Raw genomic sequence first — 18172 nt, 5'->3', positions numbered from 1 at the left:
TATAGCGATGTTAAAGCCTTGCTGTATATTTCTGAAAAGTGACGAGCTGAATGAAACTCAAACAATGGAAATCCGCTTTTGGTAGCACAATGCGAGAAACTCACGTCTCCCCAAAGAAAAACAAATGCGCCTGGCAACACTGCAGGAAACCTTCCTATTTGTATAACTTGAAGGAGACCGAAGAGCTTTCGGCGGAAGGGTGGGGGAGAAGGGATTACTTCTGGCTGCTGCCTGAGAAAATTATCCTCGCCAACCAAATTGGCCCTCCCCCTGCACCCCACGATTTGCATGAGAATGTGCGGAACATGTGCCATTCGACGATCACCAAAAACGAGCCTACTTTTAATTTGAAGATATTTTCTCTTTTTTTAACCCTCCGCCGATGAAATTGGGGGCAGGGTAGGGTGATGAGAATGCAAAATACACGCTAAGGGAGTGGGCGACTTATATTTCATCTCTGCAATCGTTCTGTCAAACGCTCCCTGTCTCCAAGCACATTGGCAAATTCAGTTCTTTTCAACGTGTCCACGATATACACAGAAAAGTAAGGCATCAGATGAAACCAAGAAATGCATGAAGTCTGTAGCTCAGACCAAATGTTTAAGTGCAGCGTGGAGAAAAATGCATCATATGTTCATTGAAGTACAGATATATAGAAATATTCACTTGTATCACATGATGAACTTCGATGTTACCTTCACAAACGATGTACAGTCACGGACACTGCCGGGTTGTAACGATTCCATTGAAGTCAATGTATTCATTACAATCCGGCAGTGTCCGTGACTGTACAAATATGCATCAAACTACAGTGCATTTCACGGTCGAGTCTTCCGCGGAGCGACGGCTATTACACCGGACAGCGAGAGAGCGTCTGCCGGCAAACTGAATGCAACATCCGCGTAAATGGAACTGCTAGCTATGTCACGAAATAAGCTCGTACAATTACACAGACAGTTAAAATTAAAATGAGCATGTGCCTTGTTACAAGAGGTGTTCGAAATTATGTCCTCCTGCTTCTACACATTTACGGCATTTTTTAAAGGAAATTTCACTAACACGTATCAGTTCCTCTTCGGAAATGGCTTCAATTACTCTCCTAATGTTTTCTTTCAATTCTTCTAATGTATGGCTTCAGGTTTAAAAGTTGAAAAGTGTGTAGCAATCGTTCTCCAACGTCGTTTCACCCTTCGCTTTTTATCAAGAACGTACTCTGTTTCCCTAAATTTGCTTGTAAGTTCTCGAACATTGTCTCTGTGTGGAACAGGAACATCTGGGAATTCTGCTGCCAAACGCTTTTTGACTTCCATACAAGAATTCGTAATGATGACGTAAGAGTCGTACATAAAAATCCCTTGTTTTAAATTGTACGCATAGCGTGGCATTATTAGATTGCAGAAAAGCACCAGTAATACGCAAAATAAAACAAAACAATCTAAAACATTTTTTAATATCTTAACACTTTACAAGCACGTCCAAACTGGACACCAGCTATCTCGATACTGAAGCACTGACACGTCCAGTGCGAAGGTCAGCGTAAAGCTGAGGGTCTAAATGCCGGCAGACGCCCTTCCAGCGCCCAGCGTGTTAGCCGCCGCTTCACGGAAGACTCGACAGTGAAAGGCACTGTATAAACATGTGTTTACTAATAGAATAGATATATTTGATGCATTCAGTTTTCAGCCAAGCATCCACGTTTAGAGAATCTTCGTTAAAATGTAGACAATACTACCCAGTTACTTAGTTATAAACTCGCCCCGAAGGTGAGTTATCTGATGAATACTGCAAGATATTTAATAAAAATGGATTTCATTTTTGGAATCAGCATGCTGAAATTATTCAAACATCAACATCAGACATCTGTGAGACATTGAAATTCATGTAGACCATTGTTAAATAGGGTGATTGAAATTTCGACCAATGTTATACAGAGCGATTCAAAAAAATGTATAAACATTATATGAAAGTAGAAAATTTGCTTAAAGGAGGAAACTTTGCTGCAATGACACGAATTTATTGGGTAACAGTTTCGTTGCACATTTTCCGTCACAATTAATCCTACAAAGTAGACGGTGAGTAGTAAGTTTTTTTTATTTCCCATATAGTGTTAACATTTTTAATCACCCTGTATATGTAATCCAATTTAATCGAATACAGTGACCCAAGACTTAAACGGTCGCGTCCCGTTTTGTAAATTTAAAGGGAGACAGTTAAATTTTAACAGAAGAATACAAAAATTTTACGGTGCTTTCTAACAGTGAGACCGTGGCCTAATATTATATATATTTTTAAGTGCTATATATATTTTTATTTTTTAATTCATACATCAATTAATATGTATTCTTGAAATTAATTATTAATAAATAAATTATTGCATAATCATGAAGATTATGTGTAGGCTTGTTGACAAATATAAAATTAGGTATGAATCTAATAAAATCTTGCAGCTATCTTATGATTACATTGTTAAATTTATTTTGTAAGTGCTGATTTTCATTCATCGGCTGTACTTTCAACACTGAAAAATTACAATTAATCAGAATATTATCACAATAGGCGTAACTTCGTAGAGGTAAGGGGACACTTGACCCCCTACAATTTTCAGGTTTATAAAAATTAATATAACTTTTGTTTCTCCTGGGACATGAGGAGCAAAGTAATGAGTAATTGTTATGTATGTATGTATGTAGCCATTATTTATCAAACAGTCTTGGTCGTTATTTTTAAGGATGAGAAAACTTTTGAGCCTACTCCCCCACCCCTCCTCCAAAAAAGTTAAGCTCAGACTTATATTATGTTCCCCCAAAAGTTAGGCTCCAAGTTACGCCAATGATTACCACTCTCAGTGAAAATTGCTGGGCAAACTAAAATGACAAATTTCATAACCTCTCGCGGGCCGGCGGTTGAGAAACACACTGTTGACGCCTATGGTTATAAGCTCGAGAGAAATTCAATTTTTATAAAAACACCGCACATGTACTGTGAACACACTAAGATGTCAATACAATGACAGGTCGGAAATTTGCAGGAGCAAAAAGAAAAGCTCAACCCCCACCAGAAATTGTAAATACGCCACTGAATCGATGTGTTGAGTGTTGGGTGGGATGTGGGTAATTATCTAAGGGGCCGCATTCCAAAGCACCCATCACATATGTCCACGGATAATCTACCTTTGTCACCTTCCTAATTACAAGCCCCTTCCCCTCACTCACGGCTGATGGACAAGTTGAATTAATGGTGACCTGGCCTCCCCTCCGATCGAGCTATTTGGGAGAGCTGTTCACTTCTCCTTTGACCAAATGCCGCTCGGAGCAGAGAAGGGAAGTGTGAGTGTGTGCTAAAGTCACCGCCAGGAGGCGTTCATGGCTTACGGGGCGAGGTTTGTGTTGGATACTGAGACTTTGTATTTACTTCCAACCACTAACTAACTCTCTAGCCTTCTTCAAACCGAAGGTTCATGGCTGCAGCAACACAGGCCTTCCATCTTTCCATATCTTGAGCAAGATCTATATACTCTTTTCCATCACGACCGATTTCCTTTAGGTCCATCTCAACATTGTCCCTCCTTCTTCGTCTTGGCCTTCCTACAGGTCTCTTACCATCAGGTTTCCCAACAAGAATCCTGTAAATTCCTCTTTGCTCTCTCATTCGTGCCACATGGCCTGCCCACCTAAGTCTTCTTGATTTAATTATTATAATAATATCTGGACATGAATACAAATTATGTAGTTCTAAATTATGTAACCTTCTCCACTCACCTGTCTCCTCATCCCTTTTAGGTCCAAATATTTTCCTAAGGATCTTATTTTCAAATACTCTCAATTTATGTTCCTCTTTCAATGTAAGGGACCAAGTTTTACATCCATATAATACTACAGGCAAAATTACGGTTTTGTATATTTTAACTTTTACTTTCTTAGATATTAAACGAGAAGACAAAAGTTTATGAAGAGAGAAGTAACATGCATTTCCTGAATTAAGCCTACTTTTTATTTCCTCTTTAATATCATTTTCATTTGTTAATATTACTCCTAAGTATTTGAATTTGGAAACTGGTTCAAACGAGTTGTTATCAATAATTAGATTTTGATTATTACCTAACACTTGGTTTCGGCCTGTAAGCATATATTTAGTTTTCTCTTTGTTAACTTCCAAACCTATCTCTTTAGCAGTTTTGAAAAATATTTTAGCATTATTCTTAATTGTATTTACATCATCCCCCAGTAAGTCTACATCATCTGCATATGCTAACAACTGAGTCATACCATTTAATTTTAGACCTTCGTTAGTTTCTTTTACCTTCCTAACAGCATATTCTAAGGCAAAATTAAAGAGCAATGGAGTTAATGCATCTCCTTTTTAACCCATCATGAATTGTAAATTTGTCAGACATATTAATAATTTAATTTACTTCCAACCATATAAATGTATTCATGGCCTGTCAACTCGAAATGTGAGCTAAATAATATTTCGTCCTTATGTTACCGTGTAAAGTGAAAAATCTTATGGCATTTCAGATGCCATGGCAGATTTCATGGCATTTCTCAAGGATAGAACCCGTCCTATTTCCGTAACATAACCAATAAGAAGCGACCTCTAAGTCACGATGTAAACAATGTATCACTTCATATTTTTAAAAGCCGATAACTATTGAACCGAGAGGAATACCGTTTCGTATAAAACTTTATTAGGTATAAAACAATTGTGCTGCTTAAATACATACTTTACAATGTTTACTGTACACGGGTGGAAGAATATTTTAGTTGTTTCAATTACACAGTGCAAGCAGCATACATGGTGTAACTAAAAAGCTAGCCGAAAAGTTACATGAAATGCTTCCGTGTAAAGTACTCTCTGCTATACGATTCTTGGAAGCATTTACATAGCATTTATGATAGCAAAAATGTTAAAGGAAATGATTTCGTCTAACGCCGGCCTTATTCACCTCAGCTCATATTGTCTATAATATGCTCAATATGTTGACCCTCTTCAGCAAGGCACATGCTCAGACGACGCTCCAAGTTTTTCAGGACACTGAGGACTGTGGTAGGCGGTATTTCCATGGCACATTCCATTATCCTTCCTTGCAGAAGGGGTAGGTTGCGAATCTGGGTGCCAGGGGGCGATTCCTCCATGTAGGAAGTAAGGAACTTCCTACAGTTTATTTACATTTATTTCCAGTTTTCTACTTTTTTAGTAGTTTAATGCACGTTATTAAATTATGAGCGCAATATGCGTACATTTTACTAGGTTTGTTACTGTTCTCTGTCACTCGCTTGCTCATGGCTTGCTCGATCTGCCGCCCAGAGACGACAATTGTTCCTGCTGCTGAGGAACCTCGATCTTCCACCAACAGCGGAATGGGCGAGGGGTGTGGAAGGGAGGGGGGCGGGGTTGCTCGGTTAAATGGCCAGCGAGGAGGCATCGAGGGCTTCCTACATTCAGTGATGCCAAACCTGGATTACTGTTCTAAACCTAGCATAATTTGAACTTCGCTGGCATCCGGCACCCTGTGTTTGGCAAAGTGCTCTAAACGCGAGTCTTTGAGAGACAAGATAAATTTAATTCAAAGGAAGATACTTTGAGGAAATATATTTTATAGGCTATCCCATTTGTACTTCTCTAGCGGGCTTGTTCCAAACAAGAGAAAGTATGCCGACTAAAGGACAAGGTTTTACAATCACATCCCGGTCCATCCTCTTGTTTTAATCTTTTCTCCAACTTTTTCAAGCACACTATAATATACATTGTAATTGATTTGATGGGCGAAATTCTCAATGTTGTTTAACTGTAGTAAATAATGGATAACCCAAGTTCCACAACTCCAAAATAGCTGCATAAATTGAACTTAAAAACTACATAATTATTTGCATTTAGCATAATTTAAGAGTTGTAGCAGCAATTCTTCTTATCAGGAGGTTGGCAACGCTGTCCTTAATACACACGACAACAGGCAGGGAGGACCCCATGAACGTCGAATCGCAGATAGACGCATATACATAATATCTGTGGTCGAACCAGCTTGGTTCACTCAAAAGTTCGAGGTTGTTATCGAAACAAGTGGCGCGGTGTGTGATTTTTTGCAAGATAACTAGGCCCATACTCAGGATTTTTTAAATTCTTTTAGTGGGGGAAGATTCGAAATACTGGTGGAGTATTAGATGCGACAACGACACTATGGTAGTATTTCAGCTGGAATACAATTGCAGAATTGGGAAAAAATTAAAACTCCCCATAGGACCCCCCTTCCCAACCAGACAAACAAGCAGAAACCCAATCGCAATCGCAAGGCTGTCACACAGAGTACAGTTTGGTGCTTCTTGTTTACACTCAATTCTCTGAAGTATTAGAATAGTACTGTATTCCGCAAATTGTCATATTTTCAAATTTCCTTTAATTTTCTTTTACCAGTATCATTGAACAGCCACGTTAATTCTATATTTAGAAAATAATATAAATTAAATTATGTAGGCCTACGTATTAGCAATGATTCTTGTAATGAATTTAAATCGGGTATCGGGACGTCTGGTAGCCTCCCCTCAATTGTTAAAAAATTAAAACGACCAAATATTGCAGACTGCACACTTCTTGAGCTTGCCTATCTCCACAAACAATAAATTCGTTTGCGCAAGAGAAAAATCGAAATTCTTTCATAATCTGAAAAATTGTCAATGTTATATTTTCGTAAACATTTTTAGGATCGCATGTAATTTTTTATTGTTAGAGGGGCATGACCCCCTTGGGTACAGGATTGCAGCTAACATTCTGAATGCAGTGGACAGTACAAGTGATACGTGTGCCTGTTTAATTGAACACATTTTCAAAGTATTTTCTTTGTTCTCTCTTTCGGTTTGTTGATCATAACTTCCTACACCTAATAAAAGCCACGAATCGCCACTGCCTTCAGGTGACCCCATAGGTAGTTTGGCTTGAGGTCAGGGGACATCGTGGGCCACTCAACGGGCCCTCGCCGATCTATCCACCTCCCCGGAAAATGGTCATCCAGACAATGACGTAGGATTAATCCCTTAGTCCTACGGTTCCTGAATTCTGACTCACCCTGTATATTCTGCGCGCACGTTTGGGTCTACATATGCGAAAAGTTGCTACAAAGATAACTTGTCGCGGGGCTTAGTTGTATCGGTATTGTAAACTGTTCAGCAAATATACCACGTGATACTTTCACGGAGTCCAATTATCCTGGAAGTTAGCACCGAATTTGTACCAATATTATGTCAAAAAACTATATTTTGTGATTACACAACATTCTGATGTAGTTTTATTTGTAATATTTTAAATCAAAATTCTGGTAATTTGATGCTTATAATTTGAATGAAATACCCACTAATAGGATTAATCAATATTTCTGAATAACTTCTAATTTCTACAATTTTCAAGCATAGGTATCAGTATCAGTTCAAAGTGGTATCAGCGCAGCCCCAGATATTGTTTACATCACTTTTCTGCCTCTTTTGGCTAATCGCGACGATGAGGATGAGTGATGAAATCGATGAAGGAGACTCTCACAAAGAACATCCACGCCCAGGTCGGGATTCGAAGCCGGTACCTCTGTCATCGTAGTGCGCTGTGCTAACCACTCCACCACGAAGGTCGGCGCAAACAGACCTACAGAGTGGCCCGTAAGTCTCTACCCATTCATATATTTTATGTATCTAGTGTATAGTTGTTTCTGTGTGCTCTTGCGCATAACATTATGCGATGCCATGTTCTGGTATGGGCTAGTATCTCATATCTCAATATGTTATAACAATTGTTTATACTGAAACTCGATGAACTTGGAACCAGAGATGATGTTTGGTTTCAACAAGATGGGGCTCCGCCTTATTATGCCCTCTGTGTGCATGAATATCTCAATGACACTTTTCCTAACAAATGAATAGGTCGTGGTTCTGAAATATACTGGCGCCTATGAAATGGCCCGCAAGAAGTCCGGACTTGATAACATGTGATAACTCTCTTTGGGGATACATAAAGGACATTGTGTCGAAACAACGTTATAATTCCAATGATGAGTTGAGGGCAGCTGTTACAGCGGAATTTGGAACAATAACCCCTGATAGCTTGCGAAAAATGTCTCACAGAACATGGCGTCGCATAATATTATGCAGCGAGAATGAAGGACAGCACACAGATACACTGGACACATAAAATATGTGAATGGGTAGGAACTTACGGGCCACCCTGTACATTGATTGATTAATTGAGTTGGTGTTTAAGTCCGCCTTATGCGCAGATAGGCTAATTGGGACAGGGCCTACAGTTTAAAGTGGGATTCGAACCACTATGTGCCTCCACCGGGTATCGAACTCGGGACCCCTTGATTACCAGGCGACGGATCACCTACATACTATTTGCTTCCCTGCAAGGCGTTACGTGTGTTGCCTAACTCTACAGCGGTAAGTGGATTTTAATAGCAAATTTTCAATGGCAAGTTCTACTTACACCGTAGAGTTTGGCAACACACATAACGCTTTCCATAGAAGCGAGGAGTTCAAGATCTAGGGGTCCCATTTTTATTGCCGGTGACTGTACAGGTTCGAAAGAAAACAGATCCACTGTGATTACAAGAAGAGGCAATGCGCTGACTACTGGACTAATGAAAAAGGAGGAGAAAAAGGTAGACAGAAATAGAAAAAGAAGAACAGGGACACAGGCAGAGGAAGGGGGAGGGAGAAGGAACAAAAAAAGGCCAGAGAAGGGAAAATTAATTTTTACGAAACAGAGAGAGAGAGAGAATCAGAATAACGAAATAAAGATGAACACACTGAAAAAGAGATAGTTCCTATCCATAAGATTATTTTGTACTTTCTCGCTAAAAACAACATTACAACACTTGCTCTAATATATCCCCACCTTATTTGGACTCCACGTCATGACGTCCATACATGCAAACTCATTGAACTTCTTCCATTAGTGCCAAGGTTCTTTTTCCTTAAGGAAATATCGTAATATTTACAACGATCGTTGTCAATCGTCTTCGAATCTATTGTTAATAAACATTTTGATTGAAGAAAACATGTCCTCGCATGTCAACTTTTGGAATACGTGCCAATTCTTATACATATCCATTGTCATCTAGTTTATACCTAGACTTGTCTGGACCATATAAGTGCGTGCAACAAAGTTTCTGATAGGGAAAGAGGAAGAGGCGTTCAACTAGAAAAATAATTTCAAGAAAGATTAAGAATACGAAAATGCAGCGAATTATATTATCCTATTTGTTTATAAATCACTTTTGTACAACATTACTTTGCTGACCTTGTACTCGATTGTGATAAGTACCTTAGGACGGTGTTTATAAATATTTAAAATGATTATTTTGAAATGTTTGAATAACTTTTTTTAGTACCGGTACTGATAACCGGTTCCGATACTACATTCCCGTTCGGTAGACAGCCGTGTAGTCAAGAGAAAATTGTAACTGACTTATCCTGAAAAAGAAAAGGATGCCAAAATCCCTACAACTTACACCCTATCCTGAAAAAGAAGATGCTAAATTCCCTACAACTTACACCCTAGCCTGAAAAACAACAAGATGCCATAACCCCTAAAACTAACACTCTGCCCTGAAAAACAACAAGATGCTAAAATCCCTAGAACTTTCACCCTATTCTGATAAACAACAAGATACTAAAATACCTACAACTTTCACCATACTCTGAAAAAACACAAGAAGATGCTAAAATCGCTACAACTTTCACCCTATCCTGAAAAACAACAATATGCTAAAATCCCTACAACTTTCACCATACTCTGAAAAAACACAAGAATATTCTGAAATCCCCACAACTTTCACCCTATCCCGAAAATCAAGAAGCTGTTAAAATGCTTACACTTACATCCTATCCTGAAAAAAACAAGAATATGCAAAAATGCCTACAACTTATACCTATCCTAAAAAACAAAAAAAATGCTAAAATATCCACAACTAACACTCTATCCTGATAAAACCTGAAAAGCAATCTTGCATCATGTATTGCCTCTTGCTTGTCTAAGGAACAGGAAAAAATATTAGAACATGAGGGGTGTTATAATGATTTCACAACAACGACAATCTACTCCCGACTACAATAAAATAAAAAATGATAAAAATGTATTATTCACTTACCTGTATCGTCCATGCTTTCACCTCATCCGGCCCAGATGTAAAAAAGTAGACGAGCTGGAGAGCCTTGTATCCCTGGACGATGATTTTGTCGAGAGCACTGCGAAAGAAGGACAGAACAGATGTCACCGTGAGTCTGCTGCTAGCAGGTGGGAGGTAGATCAACCCCACAGAGACAGAGGGAGGAAAATATCTAATTATCTACCACTGTCCCCTTTATAGCTACAAATGCCTTGCTTTCTACTGGATTATTTCTGCTTGGCACGCCCGTACAGGTAAAAAAATAAAGTTAGAGAGGTAGAAAAAAAGGGTTGCACCAACAGGGACAGTTTAGGAAGGAAGGTGCAGGTTTTCCTGCCTTGAAGCATCAGAGTCGGTGACCTTAAAGATGGCAAAGCGAAATGGGACACCAAGAGAATGCCCTATAGGACCAATTACTTTCTTGAGCTGTCAAGTTCCCAGAAGAAAATTTGGTGACAACGTGCGCCTAAGTGGAAAACGACTTAACACTACTGCATGCAAGTTTAGTTTAGCGCGCGAATCTTTTTAAAGGCACTTGTTATGATTGAAATGTAAGAATTTAGTAGTGAGAAAAAAGCATGTAACGCATCCAACCAGAATAAGTCCTAACAATGAAGACCTTCTTGTGCTAGGTGATAGAGCCAGCGCGTTAAAAAATTTTGCATTCAGTGTGGAATTTGTAATAAATTTGTTTCGAAGCAGGAATTTTACATATATAGCATCCCGTCAAAGTGTTGGGTTGAATTGAGGTTCCTTAAAAGTCCACCTTATGCACAGATAGGTTAATCGGGTAAACCGGAGGTTTCAAGTGAGATCCGAACCACTATGTGCCTCCACCGGGTAACGAACTCGGGACCCCTTGATCACAAACAATGTGATGCTTCTGCTTCTAGCCAACATCCCGCTGAAAAGTCTGACAGAACTAATAATGCTGGTCTCTTTAGAGAGATAGCGCGAGGTGCACACCATGGGCGTTGCCAGAAATTTTTGTAGCGGGTTAAGCTTGAATAGAAATAACCAGTGTTCCTTTTCTGGTAAGAAAGGTTCCGGTACTCTTTAAGTTTGGTTTTATGTTACTTACATATAATAGTACAAATATTGTGTTATGTTCATAAATAACCATTTACAAAAAGGTGAAGGTATGGCGTACAGCAAATAGCCCAACTAGCCTAGAATTTGCCTCCTGATTATGAATATGGATTACAGCTTACGGTCTTCAGGAAGCCCCTCTCGAATATACTTAAACAGATGTAAATTTTCAAAATATGAAATGTCCCAAGAGTTTCATATCAAACACTTGCTTTGACGTTACATTCTCAAAAACAAATTCTTGACTTTTTCATGGCCTTTTTAATTAACGTTTTTCTTAACCGTTATTTACACGACCCCTACTTAGGTAAGTTGGAAATTAGCAATTAAGAAAATAAATATTTATTTAGTGAAAACCCCTACCAAAAGGCCAGTTAAGATGAAAACTGAAGCTGTATTTAACAAGAGAATTATACTTTCTTTATCTATTAATGCATCCTATTGGACTTAATCTGGCAGACTAGCGAGGCTCTGGCGTCTGGACTCATAGCAGCCAGTATAATCTTATGTGGGGCTCGTGTTGACATCCCCATATGTTTGTGATTGTCCCTTCATCCATCTATTTTACCAACATTCATCCTCATAAAATGCTGACCAACACAGAATTTGTCAAAAAACACTAAACATAACGTTTCAATCTTATAAAAAGGTGTTCTTCAGATTTTGAACCAACTTATAATAATAATAATAATAATAATAATAATAATAATAATAATAATAATAATAATAATAATAACAACAACAAGTTGGTTCAGAGTCTGAAGAACACCTTGTTATAAGGTTGAAACGTCACGTTTATACTGTGTTTTTTGACAACAAATTCTTTCTTGGTCAGCATTTTGAGTGTTTTATTAAACATGGAAACAAGGCTTAATAGTGTTATCGTTTATCTTCATCTTCTACAGAGCATTCCCTGACATTCGCTACGAGACTCGGCGGCAAGCGGCCCGGCATCAGCGCTTGCTTTCCCGGTGAACGGGTCCGCGACAGTCGCTCGCTTATATTAAACCTTGTAAAAAAGTTTAGAGTAACAGGGTCAGTTCTGTATAAAAGTGAAAAGAAAAATGGGGAATTAAAGTATAAAAAGACAATCCGCACACCATCCGTGAGTTAAAAGAGAATATTGTATGAAAAATCGGGAGAATTACAGTAGATGAACTTGCACGTGTAAATGGCAATTTCCTTCGGAGATGCCAGGAATGTGTTGCAGCAGAAGGACATAATTTTCAACACCTTCTGTAGTCAAGGTTAGTACACAATATGAAAACTGTAATTTTAATAGTCGACTCTAGCGACTGTCGCTGACCCGTTCACCGGGAAAGACAAGTACTGATGCCGGGCAGCTTGCCGCCGATTCTCGTAGCGAATGCCAGGGAATGCTCTGTATATGAGACAAAGGGGCAGAAAAGTGAATTAAAATAAACCAAATCAATCAATCAGTTCATTGTGATAGCAAGGATTCTTGACCACATGTATAATTTCTTGACTTTTTATTGATTTCTTTACTTTTCTTGGCCGGTTGGCACCCTGAAAACGCAGTCTCGAGTCCAATGACAAAACAAAAGAACGCTTCTTGGCAGATGACACGCACGGCTTACAACCACACGAGTTCATGCCGGAAGATGGGTTCTGCAGATACGATCCGAACAAGCAACCAGAACAGACTAAGTTATTCAATTTTACACGGCTGAAGAACTCCAGGCTCTTGTTAACAAGAGACAAGAGTTCCCCCGTGGCTGGTTCTGATACGCAATGGGACGGCAAAGTCGACTATTGCGCCCTCTGCAATAACGTAAGGCAATTAGCCACGATCCTGGCGCGAGTTAATGCTCCCATTAACTAATTTTCCTCATTAGCGTTCGCGGGGGATCCGCAAGGATGTATTTTCCTCCTTGACGCCTCTTCTGTTAAACCTTTATTAGCTGGCTTCCGGCCTCCACGGAGCTGGTGCCGTGACTCAGTCGATTAATAAATTCCCAGAAAGCACCAAAGCTGTAAGAAGATTTCTCATATGTTTTAACAAACCTGGTGTGTTTGTTTCCAAATGAGGATCTCTTTTTGGGGCGCTAATCTGGCACGCACCAGAGGGATTTAGAATATATTACCGTGATTATTCGAAATAACATGCATAAAGGTCAAACTTTATAACAAGCTTCTTGTGAAGTTCATATTTTTTCTATCTTTCACAACTTCACACACAATGCGAGTCTAATTACCTTCGTTCTCTGACTTGCTACACCAAAGTCTACTTGTACTTCTTTCAAGTAGAATATACATTGATTGGGTTGATGTTTTAAGTCCACTTATGCACAGGAAGGCTAATCGGGACTGGACCTACAGTTTAAAGTGGGATCCGAACCACTATGTGCCACCACCGAGTATCGAATCTCTTTAATTTGTTTTCTTCTTGATTTGCTATTTAACGTCGCCTTCCTCTTGACTAATTGCAACAATGAATGCGAGTGATGAAATGATTAAATTCAAGAATGAACACTCACAAAGAACATCCATTCCCAGGCCGGGATTCGACCCCGGACCCTTGGCGTATAGCGTTCAACCACTCCGCCACAGAGGTCTTGCCTTTTATATATTTCCCATTTCTCTCTCTTTGTTCCTCCTATTGCTCATCTCTTTAATTTTACAGATTAACCGTCCTATCTCTCTCGCTCTTACCGTCTTTTTTGTTTGTTTGTTTCCTTACTTTCTTAGATATTAAACAATAATGGGAATATATTTGTCTCTTGCCGCAGCTGTAGTAATCATCTCATCAAACATGCAATTTCCGAGAATTGGGCTATTTTTAATGTTCAAAGCGCCCCTGCACGTACTTTTAGTCATCGCTCGGTACCTCGCATATCATAGCATGAATAAACTGCATGCAATATTTGCTTCTAAGCAATAAATATGTTTTTCAGTAAGATGAATTTTTTTAGATCTACAAGTATTTTATAACACCATTAAGCCTTGTTTCCATGATATAAAAACTAAATATGCTGACCAAGGCAGAAATTTATTTTATTATAAAACAAATTAAACGTAATGTTTCAACCTTTAGCAAGGTCTTCTTCAGACTCTGTACCAAGTACAAGTATTTATTTGCAAACTAAAAATACTATTAATGTTAAGGCACTAACAGTTTCACAGAGGTAAACAATTCGCAATTCGTTTGGATGTTTTTAAAGACATTTCGCAGGACGCTGTTGAAAAATAAAGACAAATTTGTTTTTTTGGAGTAGCATCGCAGACCGCAGGGCAAAAAAGGCCTGTCCTGCGAAAATCAGGACGTCTGCTCACCATAATATTGATATCAAATGAGTGAGCCACTGGAAAGTTCTGGTCTCAAAAGCCAGAAAATACACACATGCGTGTGTGCGCGCTTGTGTGACATTTAGGCGCAGGTTCAAGCCCAACGACCTCCTCCCCTCCTCTCACATATACCCCAGACTACAAGAACGATGTAGCTGCGGATAATTCCGTGCGACGTCCCTGGGGAATAGAACATGGAATTAAAAGCCCAATAAAGAAGAAATCCCAGCATGCCGTTCGAGATAAGTCCTTCCTTCCACGTAATAACGGGCTGCGATGGAAATTCTGATCATTTCGACCCCTCTCTTCAACAATATTCTTTGTACATGATCAGACGCTGGGTTCAGAATCGCGTCTCCGACGGCCAAACTTAATGACAGGCCGAGCGCTCCCGTCCCTCCGATGCAAGGCATAGCGAGATCGGAATTGTTACACGGTAATTACAGTCATCCTGTTCACGTTCGAGTTATAACTGCGCCATTCTCTAGATGCAGATAAAGAAAGAAAAGGGTAAAGGGAGGGGGGAGGAAATGTCCTTGCACTCCGAGTGGACCGACCCACACCAGTGATGTTGCTGGCCCAGAGGGAAATTTCCCTGCCGTATTTACAAAAATAAATCCCTAACCGACCTTAAAATTCCCTCTTTCACAAATAACAAAAAAGGACATATTGAGTGTGCATACCCATATTTGAATCTAGAAGAAATTTGAGAACATGGCAGGGAAAGAACCAGAAAAAGCTCATGCAATTTGCAAGAATATGTACGAATTATTTAGTTGTAGCGGCTAATTTAGCTTAAAATTACTCTTTTGTTAATACTTATATGGGCGTGTGTCACAAAACAAATGATTGGTACGTTAATTTTGGGTGGATAAACCTTGTAGTCACAGACATTTCTGGGTTGTAACAATCCCACAGCAAACTAATGGGATCATTACAACCCAGAAGTGTCTGTGACTGTACGATGTGCTTAACTTTTAAAAAAGTTCCCTGAGCATATAGCACCGTACCATTTAGGGAATGTGGGGGTAGATCCCCATACATTCTCGATCTAGGCCATTTTGAAGGTGATGTGATCCGCATCACGCTCCGACGGCCTTTACCCCCGACGGTTGCCTCCGCCCTAGACCCCAGGTACCCATTGATTTGAGGCTGGGTGAGCTACAGCGGCGGTTTATGCGGGGACAAGACCAGAAAAATTCTGAAATTACGTCAGCCGCCCAAGGAATCGAACCTGGGCCTCCCGCGTGGCAGTCAAGACACCCTACCGACGACCACCGCGGGTAATATGCTTAATTTATTTTCTTTTTATTAGACATTAAATTTCCAAAATTTGATAAATCTTGAGTCTTCACTATTAAGGCCCTTGTCTAGTTTTACGGCTGACGATCGATGCTGGTAAGGGAAGTGGGGAGGACCAATCAGACAACAGCCATTGCGTCGAGTTACGACGTCGCGGGAGGAGATGGTTCGCGCACTTCGTTCTACAAAGTGCTGTGTTTCTCAGCGCGTTGGATTGGTCGCTTCCCACTTCCCCTGTCAGCATGTAGGCCGCCCGTTGTAAGACTATACAAGAGCATTATCATCACAATTAATCAACTGATTTCAGGTTGAAGCTAAATACGATATTTCAGGCGCTTATATTCCACTACAAGAAAACCAGAAACAAAACTTGAGTAAAAAAAATTGTAACGCACGGCGTTAAATTTAAGTTTCTTGCACGTTTAATGTTTCTGCATTGTTTCCCTTTCCTGCAATTTTGACTCCAAAATTCCCTCTTACTGGGAAAATTCCCTCCTGGGAACATCACTGACCCACACCCCAACCATACCTTCTCGAACCCAATACCCATCCACCTCCCCACGAAAAAAAAAAGTGGAGAAGAAATTATCCAATGAAAATAATGGCACTGTACCCTCGGGAGAAATAAAAAAAAAATATCGTCTTAAGTTCATCGAGTACCCTTTCCCCTTCTTTCCTTCCTGTCCCTGAACAAAAAGTTTAAAAGTAATTGTCGGTGGCGGGAAAAAGTAGTCCGTTCTCCAGAAATTGGCACCGACGAGACTTTAAACTGGAATCCTCAGACTACCATTACGGATGTCTTAAAACCCTTGCTCTTATGATAATGATGATGATGATCTACTGAAGGATTGAGAGAATTCCTTCAGTTAATCACTTGGAACCATTGTGGCGCCTGCTTGTGACGGAATTCATGTGCCCTATACTATTGAGACACAACTGGAGACCTTGTGATAAAATTACACTACACCTGCCATCGTTACCTGAGTGACAATCAAAAGACACACATTTATCCACCCAGTCAGCTGCATATATCAACTGCATTACTTGCTACAGTTAAAATTGTGTACTTCAAAATTATAAAAGTCCGTAAATTATGTTTAAGGAACACAATATACAGTATAACTTTTTCTTGCAGCGTTTCATAAATTGCTAGGGTCCTCCCCCAAGTCATGATACAGATCTTTGCTCTTTCCATAAGTTAACGATACACCTGAGGAAAGTATTAAATATTAATGTGAGATTCAGTTATGCACTGCGAAAAGTTGAAAATGATTGTCATAGACAAAAGGAAGAAGAAAATCGAAATCCAACCAGAATATATCCAACTGGTGTTTTCGTGTTTTCCTACTTTGGACATTCAAACAGGCAGTTATCTTAGAAATACATAGCAGAAATGGCCTGTTACGGTTCTTTTTATTAAAACTAAAAGCCTAAGTTCTCATTTAAATGAACAAACAAAGATTGGGGTGGGGGCGATTTTAGGGCAATTTTTTAGCTTATTCATAATAGGTTGTCTGCAATTTCGTAAAACCAAAACTTCTTGATTTTCAAAATTTCCAAGACCAAGCCAAAATTTTTCAAACCAAATCATTAAGGTATATTAACACAACACGAACCCTACATAAACAGGTTTTAGAATACACAATTCGCCCATTTTCCTAGCATTTCCTAAAATTTCTACTGTAACTACCAGTAATACACAGGAAATCAAATTGAAGTAACTTTGTCCACAAAAAATTCTCACTGTTACATGAATAAAGTAAAATGGCTAAACCATTATGAATTTAAAAAAATAATAATAATAAATTTCAAAATTTTGGGTGCTTCAGCACTTACGCTATTTTCAACCCGTCACATTATACGGGGTACATCCCCTTACTGTTACAAATAACAAATCTAACGTTGCATAACTAAAATCTTAAAATATTCTGACTTCCGTTAAAAGTTGAGGCTGCAAAGGGGCACTCAGCACACACAAGGACAAAAAACAGGACAACACACACACAATTATACTTGCCATAGAGCCAGCCGCCAGAGCCTCGTTCGTCTGCAAAATGCAGTCCAGGGTGTACTACGTGGCAGATCACACCTTACACACCAAAAATTTCAAAATAATCCAAGTTTCGGAAGTGTCACGCGGTATTTTTGCGGACCCCACAAACGATAACGACAGGCACGTAGCCAGGGGGAGGGCTAAGGGGGCTGAACCCCACAGAAATCCTACAAATATCTAATTTAAATTTTATTTTTATTGTTAACAGAAATATAAAGTTATAACCACAGTAAAAACTGCATTACATCGAAAAAAGTATAGTGTATAATAGAGGA

At 39.3% G+C, this 18172-nt stretch overlaps 1 protein-coding gene across 1 annotated transcript in view; it reads right to left on the bottom strand.

The window, feature by feature from the left end:
• LOC145994359 (obg-like ATPase 1) overlaps window positions 1-18172 on the bottom strand; it is a 252754-nt gene that overhangs the window by 69729 nt on the left and 164853 nt on the right. The window contains exon 9 of the mRNA XM_083130478.1: window positions 10130-10226. Within this exon, the coding sequence (XP_082986604.1) occupies window positions 10130-10226 (97 nt within the window). The remainder of the gene's footprint in view (window positions 1-10129; window positions 10227-18172) is intronic.

The sequence above is a fragment of the Lepisma saccharinum genome, chromosome 1 (genome assembly GCF_977018435.1).
Source record: "Lepisma saccharinum chromosome 1, izLepSacc3.1, whole genome shotgun sequence".
Classification (NCBI taxonomy): Eukaryota; Metazoa; Arthropoda; class Insecta; order Zygentoma; family Lepismatidae; genus Lepisma; species Lepisma saccharinum.
Note: the sequence above shows the minus strand (reverse complement) of the source record. Positions and strands in the feature narration are given on the sequence as shown.